General features: G+C 39.8%; 1 protein-coding gene across 1 annotated transcript in view; it reads right to left on the bottom strand.

Moving 5' to 3' along the window:
• The window catches only part of ADGRV1 (adhesion G protein-coupled receptor V1), a 555854-nt gene that overhangs the window by 314027 nt on the left and 218977 nt on the right, over nucleotides 1–22850 (bottom strand). The window contains exons 79-82 of the mRNA XM_008061062.2: nucleotides 19354–19603; nucleotides 18578–18717; nucleotides 16871–17031; nucleotides 6662–6762 (exon numbers count right to left, since the gene is read on the bottom strand). Of these exons, the coding sequence (XP_008059253.2) occupies nucleotides 6662–6762; nucleotides 16871–17031; nucleotides 18578–18717; nucleotides 19354–19603 (652 nt within the window). The remainder of the gene's footprint in view (nucleotides 1–6661; nucleotides 6763–16870; nucleotides 17032–18577; nucleotides 18718–19353; nucleotides 19604–22850) is intronic.

Raw genomic sequence — 22850 nt, 5'->3', positions numbered from 1 at the left:
CAGTTGTTCTACTTTGGTCTCCCAAAATGCTGGGATTAAAGGCATGAGCCACCATGCCCAGCCATTGCCTTCTTTTCCTGCCAAATTTCCTGCACATGTGGTGTCAGAGCCTCTTCTATTTTCTCCCTACACTATTTACTCTTTGACCTTTTCTACCTTTTATTGTCTCTCTCCAAGTTTCCAGGGACATTGATGTTGCCGAACCTGACTAATCTCCCACAGATGCTCAATCCTTCTTCCATTTGAAACATTTTTCCTTCCTTGGCTTCAAGTACTTTAATATTTTTTTTTTTTCTTTTTTCCGGTTTTCTTTTTTGAGTTGGAGTTTCACTCTGTTGTCCAGGCTGGAGTGCAGCGGCATGCTCACGGCCCCCCCAGCGTCGACCTGCTAGGCTCTGGCGATCCTTCTGCCTCAGCCTTCCAACTAGCCGGCACTATAGGCATGCGCTACCATGCTTGGCTAATTTTTTGATTTATTGTAGAGATAAGTTCTCGCCAAGTTGCCCGAGCTGGTATCGAACCCGCAGGCTCAGGCAATCCACTCACCTCGGCCTCCCAAAGTGCTGGGATTACAGGCTGAACCACTGAACTCGGTGCAGAAGATGCTTTATTCACGTTTGCCAAAGTCACCTCTAAGTGAAGAAAAGAATTAGTTAAATACCCCAGAAATATTTTGTACTCCAAAAAGGCTTACATACCCAAGACCACTAAAGTGGGAGAGGGCACTTGCAAGCTCTTTCTAGAAAAGAAAGAACTTGGGGGAAAGGAGCTGGTTATGTCTTCTTTCTAGTGGTTTATTTTATGTCCAAAACAACACTGAAAGATTTTACCAAGTGTAAAATACTAGAAAGAAGATCAAAATAAAAGCCTGGTCTGTACTCTGAATTGGACATTAGTTCTGTTGTCTAAAGATCTTTTCCTTTCTTAGACGTGGGGAGAAAAAAGAAAATCAGAAGGAAGCAGGAACAGTAGTTTTAAGAGGGAAAGATAACTGTTTACAACAAGTCGTTTTAAAGACAATGACATTTTAAGTGGAAGTAAGAAATTCATGCGATTCCTTACACAATTTTCATAGTTAGAAAAATAGGTCAATAGTTTGGGTTTAGTAAAAACAGTAACAACCAGAAATGTTCTTGGGCCCTAATGTCGCTAATCTAATCTCTCTCTCTCTCTCTCTCTTTTTTTTGAGGGGGGGCGGTTGGAGTCTCACTCTGATGCCCAGGCTGAAGAGCAGTGGCATGCTCATAGCCACCCCAGCATTGACCTGCTGGGTTCCTGCCATCCTTCTGCCTCGACCTTTCAAGTAGTCGAAACTGCAGGCATGCGCTATCAACGCCAGCTAATTTTTTATTTATTGTAGAGGCGGGGTCTTGCCAATTGCCCAGGCTGGTCTCAAACCTTCAGGCTCAGGCAATCCACTTGCCTTGCTCTCCCAAAGTGCTGGAATTACAGGCTGAGCCACTGAGCCCAGCCTAATCTAATCTCTTAACAAGCAGGAGTTGGAAGCCAACCCTACACTTACTGGTTCAGCATCTGAATTTGACCAAGATGCCCACAATGATGTTTAGGAAACACTTTCTTGATCCATTTACATCTGTGCTCACATATACTCATAAATGTCCTACTGAATAATGACCCTCCGTGTTTCTAAAGTTCCTGATCTTCAAAGCAAGAACCAATTTTGATCTTTGTCCTTAAACACTTCAATACATTTTTTTCCCTCAGTAACAAAGTAGAAATAAAAAGGGTATTCTGGATAGTAAGTGATTAACCAACATTTCCAACTAAGGAAAATGCTGTCTGATGAACAAACATTTTACAATCTATCTCTGTCTCACTCCACCTCAATTGATTAAAGCATGCTTGTTGGATCGCCTCTTGAGGCCCTCACACAACGGCTTTTTTGAGTTAGCAATCATAACAAAACAGTGCCGGCTATGGGACAGAAACCAGAGCCCACAGGATAAAGCGCGCACTGGCGTTTGGGAGGTCACACGTGGCTTCTGCCTTCGATTACACGCAAAGATTCTCAAAGACTCCAAAGGATGCTAGATACTCAAAGCTAGAATGACATGCACTCCAGATTCAAGCAGAATCTTTGAGCAGAGGTGTCTGATCAGGATCCCCCCTGGGCAAAAAGCACTGCAAAATAACATCCCAAATGTGGCAGAATAAGAAACTAGACCAAAGACACCCACAGCCCCACCTTTCACTGAATTCCAGAGAGAAGTCCTCTGAATGTTAAGGCAAAATTCACTTCTCTGTTCTTAAGGAGAGAGAGGCCTATGTGGCTAAAACCCTGCATCCAGAATGGCTACCAAAACCTTTCGAGTCTCAAATAGTCACATGGTCAGCTGAATCTGGACAACGTGTAAGTTTGCTGGCAAATACAGTCGTACTTACACACATTTTTTTTTCTAGACAAATTTGCTATGCGGTTTCAGAAAATGTGTTTAAGTCACACAAACAACAAGCAAAGAAGCAGAAAGAAAACCAAATATTTCCCTCCTGTTAGATATTATTAATCAGAATCAATGCAGTTCTCCCTTATCATGTTTTCTATGAGGAAACCACTGTTCTTTTTTTAGATTAAGAGAACTGCTTTTCCTGACAGAACCTCCAGAACCGAGAACACTGAACTGCAAACTTGTCCTTTGTCCTGGCTGTTTACCAGTCTTATCAGGGCATACATGGGCTGGCAATGTGATTCCCAGATAAAAATCCCAAAGATATAATTAGATCTTTTTCCCAGAAATATCACCCAACACCATGAAAATGTTTGCTGTTTTCCACCTTATACTTGAAGTGAATGGACCCATAATTTCTTGCCATTTAATTATTTTCTTTGAGATAAGTGGGAAAAATTAACTTGGCATTGAAGAAAAATACAAACTTTTATTTTTTTGAAAATTATTCTTGGCTTTGTAGATTTATTCTTTTTAGAGTTGTGAGGTACAAGTGACGATTTCCTACATAAGTAGGTTGCATGCAGGTGAAGTATGGGTTTCTAGCTGGGCCCACTCTCCCCCTCATCATGGACTGGGTACTCAGTGAGTTGCCACATGCTCCCCATTCCCTAGCAGTGTCCAGCGTCTGCCAATCCCACCCTTGTGCTCATGTGATCAGTTACCAGGGCCTGCTTATGAGTGAGAACATGCAGTCTTCAGTTCTTTGCTTCTATGACAGTTCACTTAGTATGATGGCCTCCAGCTGCCTCCATGTTGGAAAGGTCAAGATTTTGTTCTTCTCTATGGTTCCATAATATTCTACCATGTATATGTACCACATCTTCTTTATCAGGTCCACTTTCGATAGGCATCTGGGTTGGTTCCATGTTTTTGCTATTGTGATTAGTTCTGCAATGAACATAGGTGTGCAGGTGTCTTTTAAATAGAGCAATCCATGTTCCTCTGGGTATAGTCCCAGAAGACGGATTGCTGGATTATATGAAACCTCAATTTTTAGTTCTTTGAAAAATTGCCACACTGCTTTCCACAAAGGTTGAATTAGTTTACAATTCCCACCAACAGTGTAGAAGCATTCTCTTTTCTCCAGAGCCGTGCCAGCACCTATTGTTTTTTGACTTTTTAATGATAGCCATCCTTACCAGCAAATTTTTTGATACACTGAAAATATAGACGTTAGCTCAAAACTTGTAACTATGACATTCTAATAAACATGTTTCTATATTGATAATACATTTCTTAATGAACATTAAATATAATGAGAAAAATAAGTTTATGTCCCTGAATTTAAGTATATATGATAAGTGGCAGAAATATATATCCAAAGCCAGTGACGTACATACTTTCTTATGTGCCTTACTAATACATTTAGTTAAATTCTGAATAAAGGTGATAAAAAGGCAAAGGTAGGAAACGACAAATGTGTATTTATTATGTTGCAGACAGACACTCTCTAGCCAGTTATAGAAGTATTCTGAAAACATCTCTCAAGTTTTTTACTGAACTCCATCATGGCTAAAGAAAGACTGACAAATTTTGCCCAAAAAAAGGAAAAAAAAAACAAAAACAAAAAAAAAACTTCTACTGCCACCTGCTGGTATTTCATAGTCAATGACTCTAAAGTGCCAGAAAAACTTCAGATTTTTGACTTTTAAAGCAGGAATAATCTTTGGATTTTTGCCTATCCTCCTCCAGTTATAGATATGTGTACAATACACATACAAATTGTATGATAAATTATGGCTATAAAGTTCTATATATTTCTAGAAATAGTAAGTAGAGCCAGACTTGGGCATATTTTCCTGATAGCCCGGTTCACAAACATATTATACCACTTTGCTCCAAAAGGAAGCTTGAAACGATCACATTTCCATTCTTTCCTTTCCCACAAAAGCCATTCTACTTAGTCCTAGCTCAGCAATAAAGATCTCAGACTGAGTGGTCTTGGCAGACCTGTCTGCAAAGTATTCACAACTCAAACACTCCTGGTCAGCAATACACGTTTCACACTCTTAGCCAGAGAACCACAGGCCAAGCCTGCATTTTTGAAAACTCCTCTGGAGAGAATTTAAACTCTAAGGATGTCACCAGAACACTGATGGAGGACCCCAAAAGAAAGGTTCAAGGTCGTTACTGTAATAACCTCCGTTGGCAAGTTTATGTAACTGGGGCTAAATGTGATTTCAACATTTAGAGAGGGTGGGGGACCAAGTTCCTGCAGCCAGTTTCATTTCTTGTTCTGGAGGGTCTAAGAATTTTTTAAAGTCTTAGCCAAGCTGGGTTTTTTTTTTTGTTTTTAAAGAAAAGTTTTCTTTTTAACTTGGAGAGTATTTTAAAAATCAAAGTAGCTACATAAACCATCTTGAGAAAAACAATATTTCTCCTCAATAATATACCAATTCTTCCTGCCAAAAAATAAGCTGTGAAAATACCTTAGTTATTTCATGTCACAAGTCACACAATATATGATGTTTCATGTTGCATTGCTTCATCTGTTCTCAAAATATACCAAAAAACCCCAAACAACAACAACAACAAAAACACATGGATTTGACAAACCATTTTATCCAAAATCAATGTGAGGAACAATATGAATCAGGAGGCCAAGTCCGGACATATCAACCCTGGGTCTTTCTTTCATATCCCTAGACATGAGCAAATTTGTCTGCGAGGACACAGAAGAGTTGTCTGTAATTCTATAGTGCTATAATTAAGTCTTGTACAAATTCTGCTGCCAAAAAATCACCAGTGTGGCTGGTGAAAACAGCCAAGTAAACTCTAATTATGGAAGGCGGGTTTTCTAAGATCTTGCATACAAGAAGCAAAGGCAAGACTAGACAAGGAAGACAGGTTATGGAGGCAATATAAATAGGCTTGTCAAATTCAAGGTAAGCCCCTTTTGGTAACCACTGCTAGCTCACAAGTACTTTAAAAACACAATCTTGGACCTCTGCTTAGAATTCAGCACTTAATTGTTCCCTGAAAAATAGAGTTATGAAATTTACTGGTCATTTTCACTCCTGGGACAAAAAAAGGCAACAGAATTCCAATGTCCCAGATAATTTTCCATTTTATATTTCAGCTCCTCTGCTAGTGCTATTTTCTCAAGTTCTGTTCAAAGTTCAACAAAATGTACTTCAGCATTCTAAAAGATAGTGTCAAATTATAAGTATACAGCACAATAAATGTACATAAACTGAGCATACACTGATAACCAGAACCCAATCCAAAAACAGAGTACTGGTCCCCCCCCATCCAAAAAAGTGGGATTTTAAAAAATGTTATCAAACAATATTAAAAGAAGTTCTCCCAATAAGAACATCATACAGCATACTCTTCTTGCCTGGATCTATAATTTCAGCCTTAAAGTAGAGTGGTTATGCTATGTCCTTTTCACTCCTTATCTACAAACTGTGAAATTTTACTTATTTGATTTTCAGCTCAAATATCACCTCCTCTGTGAAGACTTCCTCGACCTTCACAGAAAAGTGAATGAAGTCCTCATTTATATTTGCAAATAGTCTGTGTTTACCCATCACAGTTATGTGTACATCTACTTTCCTAGACTATGAGTACCATGGAGAGAAGAAGCATTTGATTTCACCTTCTGATCTGACTTCTGGGCCTTCACTGTGCTGTAATCTGGGTGCTTTAAATTGCCTGCTAATGAATAAGTCGATGTTTTCCACATTAATCCTTCTACCAAAGACAACCAAACAATTGCTTGAAAGAGAATGTTCTACCAAACTGTATTCTGTCATATTCAGTGAAGCAATATATGATCCAGATGTTTTAAAGTATATATCACCTTAATGACCTTCATATAAGACCTTACAACATAGCATATTTCATTCAAAGAGATTAAACATGCTATAATTTTAATGTATATATGAATTAGTAATGTACTCAGCATATATTAGTTGACAATAGGATGCTTTGTGATAGGAAGCTATTTCCTTGTAAGTGATGATGATATTAAGATATTTCTCTGCAGAAAGAAGCTCACAAGACACACATTTGAGACCTGATACTCTCATTTCCTTCCACCACCCTCCTCCCTTGTCCTCTTCCACTGCAAAACTAAGCAAGCTCATTTCAACTAAGTAGAGAGTAAGCCTCACTGGTACATTAGTTCAAGGGTCAAGGAAGAAACGCAAACATCCCACAGTACATCAGAAACGCCAGCACTCTCCTACCTGGGTACCTAAACTGGCGGCCATCATGTGAGTCAGAAGTTTAGCTGCAAACATGGAGTACCTGGCACAGAAGACATGGGAAAGAACAGCCAAGCAAAGACCTGTAGAGACAAAAAAAAGTCCACATGTGGTTTTATAACCCACAAAGAGACAAGTGGTATCACAGTGAGACTCTTTGGGACAGTTGGGCGCTAAGGTCTGTGCCCACACACAGTGCCTCTGGAAAGGACTGCCCTGCAGTTGGAATCTACTCCATGTTACACGACAAGTCAAGTCTTCACACCTGTCCGTGAAGCCCAAAGGATAACTTTCATTTTCAAATATCTACCTGTTCACTTCCCTGCTAAAAAGAAGTCACATTAAGCAGATTAATAATTTAAGCATTTGGTTTTCTATATTTATATGAGTCAAGTCTTACTGTTTAAGAAAGAATCAAATTCCATTCTAATTTCCTAAGAACAGGTGACTTGAGGAAATAGAAATATTTAGAAAAATGAATAGAATTCTTTGGGCATAAAGTTGTGATCGATACTACCAAAGCTCAGCTTTGGTAATGATCTCTTTCTATTGGGAATAGTTATATAATTGCAATGGTGGTAATTACGAACTTAAAAGGCAACCTTACACTCCTGGGTGCCAAAACTAGGAACAAAATGTGTTCTTTCCCTTACAGTGACTTTTAACCTAAACATGCACATTTCGAAGCGGTGTGAAGACAATTACTCTCTTTATCTTTAAGTCTGCTGGAATTCACCTACTGACACTACTTCAAGGGGATGGTTAGAACCTTGGCATGAATCCAACACATCTTTCATCTTGCAATTCATATACGTTTCCTTTTTTTTTTGAGTTGGAGTCTCACTCTGTCACCCAGACTGGAGTGCAGTGGCCGCTCCCGGCCACCGCAGCCTCACCTGCTGGGCTCCGGCGATCCTTCCGCCTCAGCCTTCCAAGTAGCTGGAACTACAGGCGTGCGCTACCATGCCCGGCTGATTTTTTGATTTATTGTAGAGATAAAGTCTCGCTGCCCAGGCGGGTCTCGAACCCGCGGGCTCAGGCAATCCACTCACCTCAGCCTCCCAAAGGCGCGGGATTACAGGCTGAGCCACCGAGCCCGGCTACATTTCCTTTTAATGCTAGGCTCTAAAGGCAGAGTATTTATATTTTAAAAATATATGTTCTGCCTTTTAAAATTTAAATGTGCTACAAAGGATAACACATTTGCTTTCTCACTTAAGCCCTCTTCTCTTCAGCAGGGTTATTTTGTCTAAGAATTACTGAAGAAACAACAACTGGCATGTGTTACTGCTTTGCCGTGGACTTTGTACCGCATGACATCATTTAGTTATCTCAGTGTCTCCTTCAAAACAGAAGACACTGCACACAGTTAACACTTGGTTTTCTTCTGAAGCTAGAGAATAAACTTTTAGAGAATACCACAAGTTGGCATAGGCGGACTGGGGGTCTGCAAAATGTCCACACGGGGTCTTAGTACTCATTTTCTGTTCAAAAATATCCTTCATTACTTTTCCGGGAAAAGCTTTTAATGATATTTTTACATTTTAATAAGGCAGACAAAGTGCTCCACAGGAAGAAAGGCTGTGTATCCGTCAAGGCTCTCTCAGTCTAGAAGTTTGGCCAAGAAATCTGGAGCAATCTGTTTTTAGGATGACTGCCATGGGGTGTTCTGGAACAGGTGTGCAGGTCCTGGGGTTGCCTCCAAGATCCACCCACACAGGTACACGGTGTATCTTTAGAAACTACAGTCATGCCTGCTATTGTACCTTCACTTAGGTGGTCTCTATGCTTTTGCAGCAGATGCTCAAAACTCGACCAATGTAGACTTTGAATTCCCTAAGATGATAAAAGCCAGCTGATATGCAAGGTTTAGGTTGAGTGTATGAAATGTATGTGTGCATTTGTGTGTAATACTGACTTTAAAGCAGGACCTTGAGAGTTTTTTTTTATTATAAGCCCCATGATCACAAATACATGATCTGCTGTAAGTTAACTGGAGTAGATGAAAGCAACATCAAAAGCACAGGGATGTGAGCTCAGCAAGGAGAAATACACAAGTCAACTGTTTTCCCTAGTTCACAAGAAGAACTTATTTATAGCCTTTTCCCTGAACTTGGCAATGCCCCGTTAGACTCCTGTTTCATGATATAACTTTAGTACAGTTAAATTTGACCAGCTCAGAAATATTTAATTAAGTATACTAAGCTCCAATTAAAATGCTACCATGACACCTGGTGGCAGTCCAGCATTCAAAGTCAGTGGCAGGAAAATGGGCTAGATTCTGTGAGCTTGTGACTATTGTGTCATGGTTGTCCAGATGTATTTTTATTTAGGAGAAAAAAATTGCTGACAACCTCATACAGGCTGTGTCCCAGAATGGGAAACTCATCTGGCTTTGGTCAGGGTATTGAATACCTAAGAGTTAAGGAAATACATGCTTCAGTTGCCAAGCTTCTAAAACACTACATATTATTTTTTTTTTAATTTTCTATCTGAAATTAAATAGCCAGAGTTAGCATATATGCTTTAAATTTTTTTTTTTTTTTTGAGTTGGAGTCTCACTCTGTCACTGAGACTGGAGTGCAGTGGCCGCTGTCAGCCAACGCAGCCTCGACCTGCTGGGCTCCGGCGATCCTTCCGCCTCAGCCTTCCAAGGAGCCGGAATTACAGGCATGCGCCACCACGCCCGGCTGATTTTTTGATTTATTGTAGAGATGAGGTCTCGCTGCCCAGGCGGGTCTCGAACCCGCAGGCTCAGGCAATCCACTCACCTCAGCCTCCCAAAGGCGCGGGATTACAGGCTGAGCCACCGAGCCCGGCATATGCTTTAAATTTATAAGCCAATTTATAAAAATTGTAGACATTTTTTAGTTTAAACTCCTTAATATGAAAATCACAAAGCATAAAGTGTTATAACTATAAATAGAATGATTTTTTAAAAATAAAGTATAACAATTCCAGGTATTACTTAAAGATATACTCCAAACAGTTTTGTCAATGATTTCTTGGCAAGTATGTAGACAAAACAAGCAGCTAATTGAGTGATGTTCCTTTACTTTTTTTCTAGCACTACATAGATTACAGGTTCAGTTGGAAAAGAACATTTAATTAGTTCATTGACACAAATAACTTTTGCACATGCTTCAAAAGTGAGAAGACAACTCTTTTTTTTTTTTTTTTGAGTTGGAGTCTCACTCTGTTGCCCAGACTGGAGTGCAGTGGCTGCTTCCGGACACTGCAGCCTCGACCTGCTGGGCTCCGGCGATCCTTCTGCCTCAGCCTTCCAAGTAGCCAGAATTACAGGCATGCGCTACCACGCCCGGCTGATTTTTTTGATTTATTGTAGAGATGAGGTCTCACTGCCCAGGAGGGTCTCGAACCTGCGGGCAAAGGCAATCCACTCACCTCAGCCTCCCAAAGGCGCGGGATTACAGGCTGAGCCACCGAGTCCGGCTTAGAAGATAACTCTTAATAAAATGATAACTTTGGTAATGTTTGATCTAGATGAGAAAAATCTTATGAAGAACAGCTAAATTATTTTGCTATAATCCCACTTGTCTAAAATCCTCTTATCTATCTGAACAATATTTCAATGTCTGTATGCATGTAAACATGTGCATGTTTGTACATGAATATGCATATCCAGTGGACTTCTATTATTTGGCACCACTTAAGAATGAGGTATACTTCCCAAATATTTAAAATTCACCCACTCACAGACAAGTATTAGTATATTTTCTCAAGAAATTTTATTTAAAATACTTATATATTATGTATCTATTATCTATTTATCTATCTGCCTTCTATACAGATAAATCCAAACAAAAATCAAGTTTTCATTTAATTTATTTTTAATTTATTTTATTTTAAAGATGTGGGGTTGCAGGGCTCAGTGGCTCAGTCTGTAATCCCAGCACTTTGGGAGGCCGAAGCGAGTGGATTGCCTGAGCCTGTGGGTTCAAGACCAGCCTGGGCAACTTGGCGAGACCTCGTCTCTACAATGAACCAAAAAATTAGCCAGGCACGGTAGCGTGCACCTGTAGTTCCACCTACTTGGAAGGCTGAGGTGAAAGAATCGCTGGAGCCCAGTAGATCGATGCTGGGGTGGCCGTAGGGGTGCCACTACACTCCAGCCTGGGCAACGAAATGAGACTCCAACTCAAAAAAAAAAAAAAAAAAAAAAAAACATATGGGATATAATACAGGAACATTTTCATTATTAAGTCAGTTATTAGCTTTGCAGACAAGGTGTTTTATTTTTTCTATTTTCTACCTAATGCTAGCTGAACTTGTCAGTTTTTCTTTTTTTTTGTTGCTCATCTGTATTGATTCCCATGTTCCTGCAACTCTCTCCTCGGCACAATGCCTTCTGGTTACTGCTACTAGTACGTTAAGGGCATAACAAGAAAAGAGCTGACCTTGAAAACATTTCTGGTATGAGCAAAAGTCAGTATGAAACACCGAGAGTGCACAAGCTCTATGTGTTAGGGGGTATTTATTTGGAGTGATGAGGCTGCCAGGAGACCAGCCTCCAAACAGGCAGGGCACTAAGATTTCACTGCTCAGTACAACAGCCACTAGTCCCACGTGGCTATTTAAATTTAAGTTTTCATTAGTTATGACGAAACAGAATGTAAAACTCAGTGTCTCAGTTGTATCATCCATATTTCAAAGACTCGAGAACCCCCTGTGTCTAGTGGCTACCATCCCGGACAGTGCAAAACATCATCAAAGACAGTCTATTGGCGCATGCTGTGTGAAACTATCCTGAGTGAAAGCAAGATAGGGTATATCATATTTCAGAAGAGTTTTTTTTTTTAATTAAAAAATGGCCCAAATGATAGAGTTTGGCACTTAAAAGTATGAACTTGACACACAGCCAAAACTACAACTCATTATTGGAGGATATCACATCAATGCTGCATATTTATTTACTTATTTAACAAAAAGCTATTAAAATTAGTATATATCAGGGACTATATTGAACAAGGTTAAAAAGATAAATTCAGTCAGGCTTGGTGGCTCAGCCTGTAATCTCAGCACTTTGGGAGGCCGAGGTGAGTGGATTGCCTGAGTCTGTGGGCTCGAGACCAACCCGGGCAACTTGGCGAGCCCTCGTCTCTATAATAAATAAAAAATTAGCCGGGCATGATAGCACGTGCCTATGGTTCCAGCTGCTTGGAAGGCTGAGGCGGAGGGATCGCTGGAGCCCAGAAGGCTGATGCTGGGGTGGCTGTGAGTGTACCACTGCACTTCAGTCTGGATGACAGAGACTCCAACTCAAAAAAAAAAAAGATAAATCCTCATTATTCTCTCAGTGCGTGTCTCTCTCTCTTTCTATCTGGATCTTCTCCCAGACAGAGTTTGGCTTATAAAAGGACACAATACACAATTCTAGTTAAAAAGATGCAAGGGGAAACATTCTGGGAGGCTTTCAGGAAAGCTCTTATTACTTTTAAAACTAGGCCCAAATAAGTGCTTTTCCCTTGGCAAGGCTGAGCATTGTTAATGTAATGTTTAGAGATGCAGCAGCCAACTCAAAACCATGTAGGGACAAGGCTGAGGGGGAAGAAAAATCTTTGAGGATAAAATGAGAAGAGGCTGGGTTCCTCATGGCCTTACTAAGGTGCTGAATTAACCTGGAAACTAAAACTGTTTGTCTAAGATATCTTTGAATTGTCTTCAGTTACTTGCAGTCAAATTCATCCTCAATAACACACCCAACATGTACATATCTAGAGAAATTCACATCTTGATGCCAGAATTGTCAGAATTAAAACTAAGCTTTCAGACTTCATTATATGCAGTTATCAATTACAACTGCTCTTTTTAAATTTCTAAGCATTTTTTTTTAATCCTTCTTATGATTAACTCCCTCATTTGATTGTTAGAATGAAGGGACTTTGATATACTCTCCCCTACAATCATAATGGGTATCTTAGAACAACAACTACAGTGAATATAAATTTCATGTTTTTGGAAGAACTTGACAATATTTTAGAAAATATCTCATATTGAAATGAAAGGGTGGCATCTGGCAAAGTTACTGTTTTTTGGAAAAACTATCAGAATATCAGCTTGTAAATTATAAAAAGCACAACCTGAATATGCTGCAGTTTAATAAAGTTAAATTAAGTAAATAAATCATTCTTCTGCAAAATAATAATTATGCTTTAAAGAACTTTGGATTATGTTCATTTATTTAACCTATAAGTCTTATTATTTCGCATGTTTTAAACAGTTTTTTACTGTAAAATTGACATCGTGTTGGCATTTATACACTTAGTAATAAAAAGTAGGTAAAACCATTAGCCATTTAAAAGGGAAATCTTTCCTTGACTAATGTGATAAAGGATTTCTCCACCACAAAAGAACAAAAAGGAAGTGAATCAAATATGGGTTCTGCGGCCTAGCTCCAACCTCAACCTAAACCCACTCCAAACACAGGCGGCTTCCCTGCCAGTTCATTGACTGATGCCAAGACTGAAATTAAATATGGACTATTACAGGGTCTCATTAAGATTACAAGACTACAGGACTTGTGGTCAGAGTCAAACTCAGGATAACTGCAATCCAAGAGTCTCTTTGATAGCACAATATCAAAAAAACATTATCCTGCAAACATTATTCTGCAAACAGTAACATGTACCTCAAACTATGCTAGAGTTTCTTAATAATTGCAGTACAAAATAATAGCATTATCACCTTTTTTTTTAAGTCGGGATCTCACTCTGATGCCCAGGCTGGAATGTAGGGCATGACCAAGGCTCACCACAACCTCGACTTTTTGAGCTCAAGTGACTCCCCTCAAACTCAGCCTCTCGAGTACCTGGGACCACAGGTATGTGCCACCACACCTGGCTTCACTGATTTTTAAAATTTTTTTTGTAGAGACAAGGTCTCACTATGTTGCCCAGGCTGGTCTTGAACTTCTAGGTTCAAGCAATCCTAAAGTGCTGGGATTACAGGTGTGAGCTACCATGCCTGGCCAACCTAATTATTTTAAGTTATAGTTCTCCCTAGTCATCTTTGTGATGAGCTCCATAATGCCACACTCTAATGCACACAGCAGTTTCTGACTTGTCCTCTCTTTCTATCTTTTTAACCTTAAAGAATGGACTTAGTTTAATTTTCTGGCATTTGGTCAACTAGTTTACAATTTTAAGTCACAGGCATATACCCTCTTCTTAATCTTTCTAAGGTGAGAATTAATGCACTTTTTGACCTCTATAGCTATTTCACACTCTGATCATTTTGGTTGTTCTGCTCTTGTACAGTAAACAGAACTACAACTAGAACAGGTACAGATATACTGTGATCTACTCTGCTTCTTGTTTTTAAAGTCAAATTCCTGTGTAATGTATGTTACCACATTTCCCGAAAAGAGCTAGTCAACTGCTACCAAATTCAGAGGGACATTTGGTGTGTCTCGACCTAAAGTATAGAATAGATAAGGGAAATACATATTCTCTTTTTTAATGCCTGGAGAGAGAGCTGAAACTAAGGCACAAAGACAGAACATCTGTCTCCTTATCGATAGAACATGTAATTATACAACAATATGACATGGACAGAGAAAAAAAAACCTCATAATTTCGAATATGACTCCAAGTCAAAAGTAATACAAGCAGATACTGCCAATTAGGTGCTAATTCTCAAATACATGAGTAAATCTATGTAGGCTTTTCTAGAGTAAGTTGCAGAAAAGACACACAGATATTTATTAACGATTCTCTTGGAAAACACTTCATAGTCCTACTACCTGTTTATAAAATCAGGATAACATTCTCTCTAGAGTTTTGAAGTTATTTGTTTTGGAGTTCAGTATTTGAAACAAGCAAGGGATTTTTATGGGTTACAGTAACATTTGAATTTATGTCTCTGTGGAAGTGACACTTAGATTTTATTTTAATTTTGAATCTTTTGGCTTTATTTCATCATTCTATGAAATTTCTCTGCTTTTTAAATATATTAGCATTAACGTAAAATAGAATATCTCCATCTGATTTGGGAACTATATGGACCTTGAAGATTCTATTTAAAAAGTCTTCCTTTATGACAGGTATTATTAAGAATAATAAATTATTTTCTTTTACTATTGTAGGTTCAGAATTAAGGTACATTAAGAAGAATTTATAGTTATATAACATAAAGTTATATTAGAAAAAATTTTAGCAACTAGAACAAAAATCAGTAATCAATTACTTGATTCTATCTCCAGAAAAACTTCTAATGGATACAGACTATTGGGGAACTGTTTGCATACCAAATAAAGACAAACATGCAATGATAATCCTATTTATAAACAAAACATCATTAAAGCAGAATATCAAGAATGTCTGAGTTAGCATACTTACCATCCTGTTACACAGATACAAATTATAATCACATATTGTGGGTGGGAAACTAAGGAATAGAGAAAATAAGTAATTGAATCCAGATACCACAACTAGCTAATGGTGGGCGGGGATTTGAACCCAGGCAGTCTGGCTACAGAGTCTGTGTGTTTAACCATTACCTTGTACCCAGTTCTCTGTATAGTGCCTTGTTCATAGAAATAGTTGTGAGGCTGTGGAAGGCGAATCAGGGCAAGAATGGGTAGAGGTGGGAGACAGAAATATGTTTTAAGATTTTCTCAGATGCCAACCATACAATTAATACAGAAAATGAGAATAATTCTATAGTTCAGTTGTACGAAAACAGTTTGAGAGACATTAGTATAATCTGTGTTTCCATCATTGCCAAAAATGGAACATAAATGTGGAATGTGAAAGATTATTTATTTTTTAACACAGTGGTTGGCATATTTAGAACTCCCAAGTTGTAGAATACAAATCTACCCATAGGATAGTTTTCTTTATTTAAAAAATAAAAGTAAAAATTATTTGTTTATATTATCTGACACAGACCTGACAATCTAACTGCAGACCCAGTCTGGGGTGCAGTAGCATAAACACAACTCACTGCAGCCTCTAACTCCTGGGCTCAAGGGATCCTCCCATCTCAGCCTCCCAATGTGCTGGGCTTATAAGCATGAACCACCACACCTGGCCTTTCCTTTCCTATTATCCTACACTGTATTACATATTCCTGCTGGTGGAATTGTGTTGTACTTTGCTGTAGCCCCAGTACAGAGTTGGTCATTCACAGATATCTGATGTGTGAATTAATGAAAAAGACAACGGGAAAGTTTATTTTCTCCTAGTGCCTTTGAATTATGATATATTTGCATCTTGCATACAAGTGGGGACTCCCCCCAAAACCCGGAATAATCTTTAAGAGGGTAGGCTCCTTGTAGTACACTCGGAATTTGTTTCCTTGGATCAAATGGTCAGCCAAAGTTTTTATCTAGAAGTTTTTTTTTTTTTGAGTTGGAATCTCACTCTGTCAGTCAGACTGGAGTGCAGTGGCTGCTCCTGGCCACTGCAGCCTTGACCTGCTGGGCTCCGGTGATCCTTCTGTCTCAGCCTTCCGAGTAGCCGGAATTACAGGTGCACGCTACCACATCCGGCTAATTTTTTTTTTTATTTTATTGTAGAGATGATGTCTTGCCTGCCCAGGCGGGTCTCGAACCTGTGGGCTCAGGCAATCCACTCACCTCAGCCTCCCAAAGGCGCGGGATTACAGACTGAGCCACCGAGCCCGGCTATCTAGAAGTTTTGAGCAGGTTGCATCACAATTTGCAGAAGAAACATCCTGAGTTGTGGCCAACCGGTGACTGCTTCTTCCACCATGACAATGCACCTGCCCATACCTCACTGAGTGTTGAGTAGTTTTTGACCAAAAACGACATCACCCCTGTATCCCACCCTCCCTACTCACCTGGTCTCACCCCAAGTGACTTTTTTGGTTTCCCAGAATGAAAAACGTCCTCAAAGTGAAATATTTCACTGATGTGGAAGAGGTGAAACAAACAAAAAAAAACCAACAGAAGCACTAAAAGGCATCAAAATTGATAACTTCAAAAACTGCTCTGAGCAGTGGAAAAAGTGTCTCAATAGGTGTATTGCATCCAACAGAAAGTACTTTGAAGGTGACTGAAGTTTAAACATGTAAGAATAAATATACAATTTTTTATAAATCAATGCTGTTTCAGTGGGGTCCTCCCTCATACACAAAAGGGGTATGGGAAAACAGACTTTCATGTTCATAAATATTTAAAATTATTGACTCAACAATACTGTCACTGACCTGAGATACATATAAATCCAGAAGAGAAAAAGGCTTCATTGTATGATGACAGGTTGTCAGTCTGGGCATAGACAGCATACACGGACATGTGTGAACAGGCACATTCCACATAGTCTGAAGTGTCCTCAACCACTTTGCAAAACTGACTGTCGGACAACCAGCTAGGGCAAAAACACAATAGTTACTACACCTCTTTTATCAATTCTTAAGGTGTTGAGATGGCTTTTAAAGAAAAAAATAACTTGTTGAACTAAAATGTTCTTTAGACTTAAGTAGACCACATTAAAAAACAAAACAAAACAAAAAAAAAACACTGACGGGAACATCTTGTCCAGGACATGACATAACAGATTCCATGGGACATCTTAAGAAGCGGTGTGCATACCACCCAAAGCTGCCAAGGTATTCCTGGTACCGAAAGAACTGGCCCTCTCAACAAAGTAGAACTAGCCCCTACCTACTCTAAAGAACAAACCAACTGGGAGTTTTCACTAGAGGGTGCTCTCCCCTGTTATCCCACACTCCCAGAAGATCAACACAGCCAAGATATATGTTCACTCTTCTTCATTTTGTCCCAAGTTCTCATACTGTGAACCACATCAATTACTTTGATGCTTTACCAAGATTACTTCCTCATCTTTCTTCTACTTTTAAGTCACATATTTCATAGATGTTTTCCAAGGTTCTTTCAGGTGTTTCCTTCTATAAAGTCTGGTTAATTTAACACAAAAACCATGTCATGATTTTAGCAAACCTCACGTCTTGTGCCAAACCTTCTGAGCATTCCAAGGTGATTATTGGTTGAGTCTCTTATCTTTTAAATGCCTCATAATTCCTTCACTTTTCTAAGGATAAAACTTCGTAACCCAAATTCCAGATTAAAGCTCAGAACATCCATTACTAATTGTATATTGAGGACTGCAAAGTATCTGTGTGTTAGGTTTACAATCTGTCATCAGGTAACAGGAATTTCCATTGGAAAAAAATTTTTTTAAGAGAAAGCAAGAGATTAACTAGAATTTTAGTGTTCTGAAGAACAGTTGGTTACACAACTAAGTTATTAAACCGATTTAGAATTGTAGTCTGTGTGACTGAAATTTAGTAATAAACAGAATTGAGTGACTGACGCAGACCCTAGAGCCTCTAGGCTAACAATGCCTGACCCTGCAGCACTGCCTGAGCTTCAACTGCTCTGCCTGAGCTCCAACTGCTCAGAAGCTTGACGTCTGAGGCGGAGAAGATTCATAGAAAGAATCGATCCCCCCTGCTGATCCTCCAAACGCAAAGCATCAGCTCCACAACTGCAGCCCAGACAGAAGGAATAAAAAAAGGAATTTCTTTCCTGCCCAACAATTTAACTAATACCTTCGCAGGAAGGTTATCTGAATTGAGCAGAACTTGTGCCACATCCCATGACAGTAGCAAAAATAAATAAGCGAATGATGTGCTACACACATATCTAAGTTGTTTGGCTGTATTTGTTGTCTGAACAGTGTTAGACAATTTCCTATGCTGCTTTATCTTCTTATTACAGACAAATGTCTTACCTGAAGCCACCATCTATGCTTAGTACAAAACATTAGGCTCAGTGGTACTGGAATGGGGAAGGACTAAATTCTGATTTACATGATTTATATGTGTGTGTGTGTGTGTGTGTGTGTGTGTGTGTGTATACACACACACACACATATATATGTGACTAAGTACCTTGCAGCAGCCTGATTCCAAAAGAGACACTGAGACGTCTGAGGAACGATTCTCGGCTCCGCAGCATAAATCCTATAGAGAACTTCATTGTTGTTTGTCAGGAGTTGTGGACTCTGACTTTTCATGCTCAAAGATAATACCTAGAATGTCAAAAGGAATGGAAAATGTGATGATATTTTCCAGATAGTGTCATGACTGAGTCTCCTACCCTGAACGTGACTTCATTTTTCTAGTAACCGTCGTTCCTTGTTTCTCCCACTATTCAGATTTCACTTACTTAGGAGCACAGGACATCTGACTAGTTTTTTGTCGTGTCCTTTCTACCTCCACTGTGGTCACTCAGTCGTCTTCAGCTGGGAACACTCACTTTGGCTATAACTGGCTGACTTCATCGAGAGTTAACTATATAATAGAATATATTAGTAAAAAGCTGTATTTTTTTTCACTTTCCATATTTTTATATATATGTATATATATATATATACATATATATATGAGAGAGAGAGAGAGAGGAGGCTGGAGGGAGAGGGGGAGAGAAAGAGAGAGAAGGAGAGAAGCGGGAAGGGAGAGGAAGAGCTCAATAAAACATGAGGGAAATATTGCCAGCTCCTTCTGAAGCTAAACATTCTACAAATAGTTCATAAAAACAGAGTAAATTTCAGATTAGTTCACCATGTGTGGCACTTACCAAAAACCTGATCATGCAAATACATTCTGAGTGTGTCTGCTAAGAAAAAATCAGATCCCATCACATAATTGTTCAGATGATAGGTTACCTTATTTTTCAAGGCATGGAGATTGTTTCCAGTTAGAAACCACTGCTGGCTGCTATACTCCGTAAACTGGATTGATTTACATGTACTTTCCCCAGCCACTACTTCTTCATCTGGGACATCCAACAGCCTCTCTGGAATTCGAATGTAGTCACCTTCCTTCCCTTCAAATTTGTGCCCATTGATTTGCTGAGGATACCAGTGAAGAGCCAGGATCGACAGATAGGGGCAACTGTCAAGGATGGTTTTGCTTCTACAACAGAAGAGCAAAGGGCCTGTTATAGGCCTGTGTCTGCATGCATCCATCTACTTAGATCTGTTAAGATGCATTACATGGGACTCTTCTCTTTGTGTAGAACAGTGACACTACGGACCCAGAAGTAGTAGATAGAATGTGCCTTCTGTTCTTTTATGGTTAACGGGCATGATTTTTTTAGACACAACTTTCCACATCCTCTTCCCTAGTCTTCCTTGTAACCCTCACATTGGTTTTTTGAAAGCTATTTCACCAATATCAAGACACAATCTGTAGCTATAAGGTGTCCTTTTCTGTGTTAGTCACACCAGCATTGGTGGCACAGATGGAGAGAAGGGTGTCCCCACTGAACCAAATTCCTCTGCTTTATTTGAGAACATCAACTTCATATATCTAGAGCCGTGTTTTCATCAAGAGTTTGCCTCACGCCTTTCTAATCCATCAAAGCATTGCTAATATAACCACCTGACTGATAAGAACAGCCCTGAACAATAATCTTTTTTCATTTAACAATTCTGTTTTGAAGATTTTCTAGACATAATAAGAGTCTGTGCTCAGCAAAATTGCTTCCAAAGCCCAGTGTGTGGTGAAATCACTTGAAAGCTTGTTTTAAAGTACAGATTTCTAGATGACACCATGGACTTATTAAATCAGAATCCTTATCCGGGGAGAGATGAGAAATTCTAGGAATTTGTATTTGTCACCCGTTGCCCAGAGAATCTGATGCAGAATCTGTGAGTAGACCCACTGTTTATAGACAAAAAGGAGATATGCAGATAAAATCAGATCTGAAACCTGCTTGAGTAACAAAGTTAGGCCCAAACTTTACCTGTACGATGACCATTTGTATACCTAACCCTGAATTATACCCTACATGTTTAAAATAAAAATTAAAAAGAATTTAGGAAATATTAGGATGCTTGGATAAGATAAATGCATCAAATGTGAAAAGTCACACGGGCTACAAAAGATGAAGAGTATGCATAATTACATCATGGATCTGAATAATATCTTGTTAAGCCTCCTTGACTTGGGAAATGGAGAAGATAATTTTAAATTGAGACAGTGAGGGCCAACTCTTTCCTCTAGCTATACAACCTCTCTAAATGCTTCCATAACTTTAGCTACCACATTTGAAATTGGTGCCTTCAGATATCACTTTTTGTGTGTTTGTTTTTTCATGATGGGGTCTCACTACGTTGCCCAGGCTGGTCTTGAACTGCTGACTTCAAGCAATCCTCCCACCTCAGTTTCCACTCAAGTGCTGGGATGACAAACTTGAGCCACCATGCCCAGTCTTGTCATTCACTCAGGGTTCTCGGTTGTCCAAGTCTCCTACTGAAATACCTCAATTTGTATGGGCAGCACACAGCCCCACAAAATCTTGTCTAAAACACATCTCTTCATCTCCCCCTCTGACTCCCACATCTTTGCTGGTAACTCTCAGCCTAAAAGCGACCACTACAGACCCTCCCCCCAGGCTCCATGTGATTGAGACTAGTAAAATTCAGCCCCACAGCTCCACACCCCCATCCCATCCCTCTCAGAATCCACAGAGATTCAGTTTGGTCAGTGCCATCAGGGGCTCAGCTATCTTGGCAAACTGAGGATACCACCACACGCACAGTGACTCCACCAAGCATTGACACAATTGTGCCAGATTCGTGGCCTCTCTTACTGCTGGTGACCCCATCCTGCTTGATACCTTAACCTCCTGTATCTATGCACTCACCTTGACCAACCCCACAGTTCACTTTACACCTCGACTGAAGTGAGGAGGGGACCCTCACATTAACACGTAGGTAGGCACTACCACAAGTCCACAGTGACCAACCTCAGTCAGACCCTCAGTGCCACTTGACATTGTATGTACTTGGATTTCAAACGACTGTTCTAAGATCCCATCATTCTCCTCAATACCCTGGCTCAATTTCCAAACGTTTCGCTCTCAGTTGATGCCCTGATACTGCTTACAGCAACGTATGAATAATACACGTCAGAATGGTCAACATCTTTAGGGGCTCCTGAGTAAATAAACTAGACTTGATCGCTGTCTTATTTTCTATGTTCACTGTGTCACTATCATGTTAATTCTACCACCTAATTATTTTCAAGGTACCACTCTCCCCTGTCCCTGCCTTAATTTCAGCCTCATCTTCTTTACCTGAACAACAATTCCCTGCGAGTCTTTCTCTTTTTTTTGAGTCAAGATCTCACTCTGTCACCCAGGCTGGAACATGGTAGCATGATCCCAGCTTACTGTAGCTTCAAATTCCTGGGCTCAAGTGATCCTCCTGCCTCAGCTTCCCAAGTAACTGAGACCACAGGCACTTGCTACCACATCCATCTAAGTTTTTTTATTTTTTGTAGAGACGTGGTCTCACTATGTTGCCCAGGCTGGTCTCGAAGTCCTAGGCTCAAGCAATCCTCCTGCCTTGGTCTCCCAAAGGGCTGGGATTATAGGTATACACCACCATGCCTAGTAGTCTTCCTATTTCTTGCTGTGCCCTATTCTTTAACCTTTGACACTCCCCTCAACGGAAGGTCTCTAAAATTTTAAGTCTGATTCTTTCACACATACACATACACACACCTACCTAGATTACATGATGCTCAACCTTTAAAAAACTGATGATCCTCCCAAGCACACCATGCTATTTCTTGCCTGACTGCCATTGTGTGTTATGTTTCCTCTTCCCGAACAATTCAAAAGCAAAGATGAGTTGGTTTAGTGGAAGGACATGGCAGAAAACATATTGGCTCATGTATTAACTCTAACCATTCATTCTACCATAACCATGGAGAATCGCCCTGAGCCAGATGCTGTTTGAGGTCCTGAAAATACCTCAGGCAACAAGGCAGAAAAGATCATTCTTTTTTTTTTTTTTTTTGCAAATTGTACTTTCTTGAATTTTCACTGGGTCCTTAAGGGCACAGATATGGGACTCAACATGGGAGTAGACAGTCCCTGATATCCTGGCAATCTTGCAGAAATATGGAAAAGCACGGGATTATGGAAGAATACAAAGCCAGGAACTGTTTCATTTCATTGCACGACATACTTGAACATAGTTCAAGAGGGAAAGCAATGGCCAGTATTTCTTTCTTTCTTTTTTTTTCCTTCGAGTTGGAGTCTCACTCCATCGCCCAGGCTGGAGTGCCGTGGCATGCTCACAGCCACCCCAGCGTTGACCTGCTGGGCTCCGGAGATGCTTCCGCCTCAGCCTTCCAAGCAGCAGGAGCT

The sequence above is a fragment of the Carlito syrichta genome, unplaced genomic scaffold (genome assembly GCF_000164805.1).
Source record: "Carlito syrichta isolate Samal-C Ts95f unplaced genomic scaffold, Tarsius_syrichta-2.0.1 Scaffold305037, whole genome shotgun sequence".
NCBI classification, from domain to species: domain Eukaryota; kingdom Metazoa; phylum Chordata; class Mammalia; order Primates; family Tarsiidae; genus Carlito; species Carlito syrichta.
The sequence above is the reverse complement of the archived record's forward strand: the minus strand, read 5'-3'. Positions and strand labels throughout refer to the sequence as shown.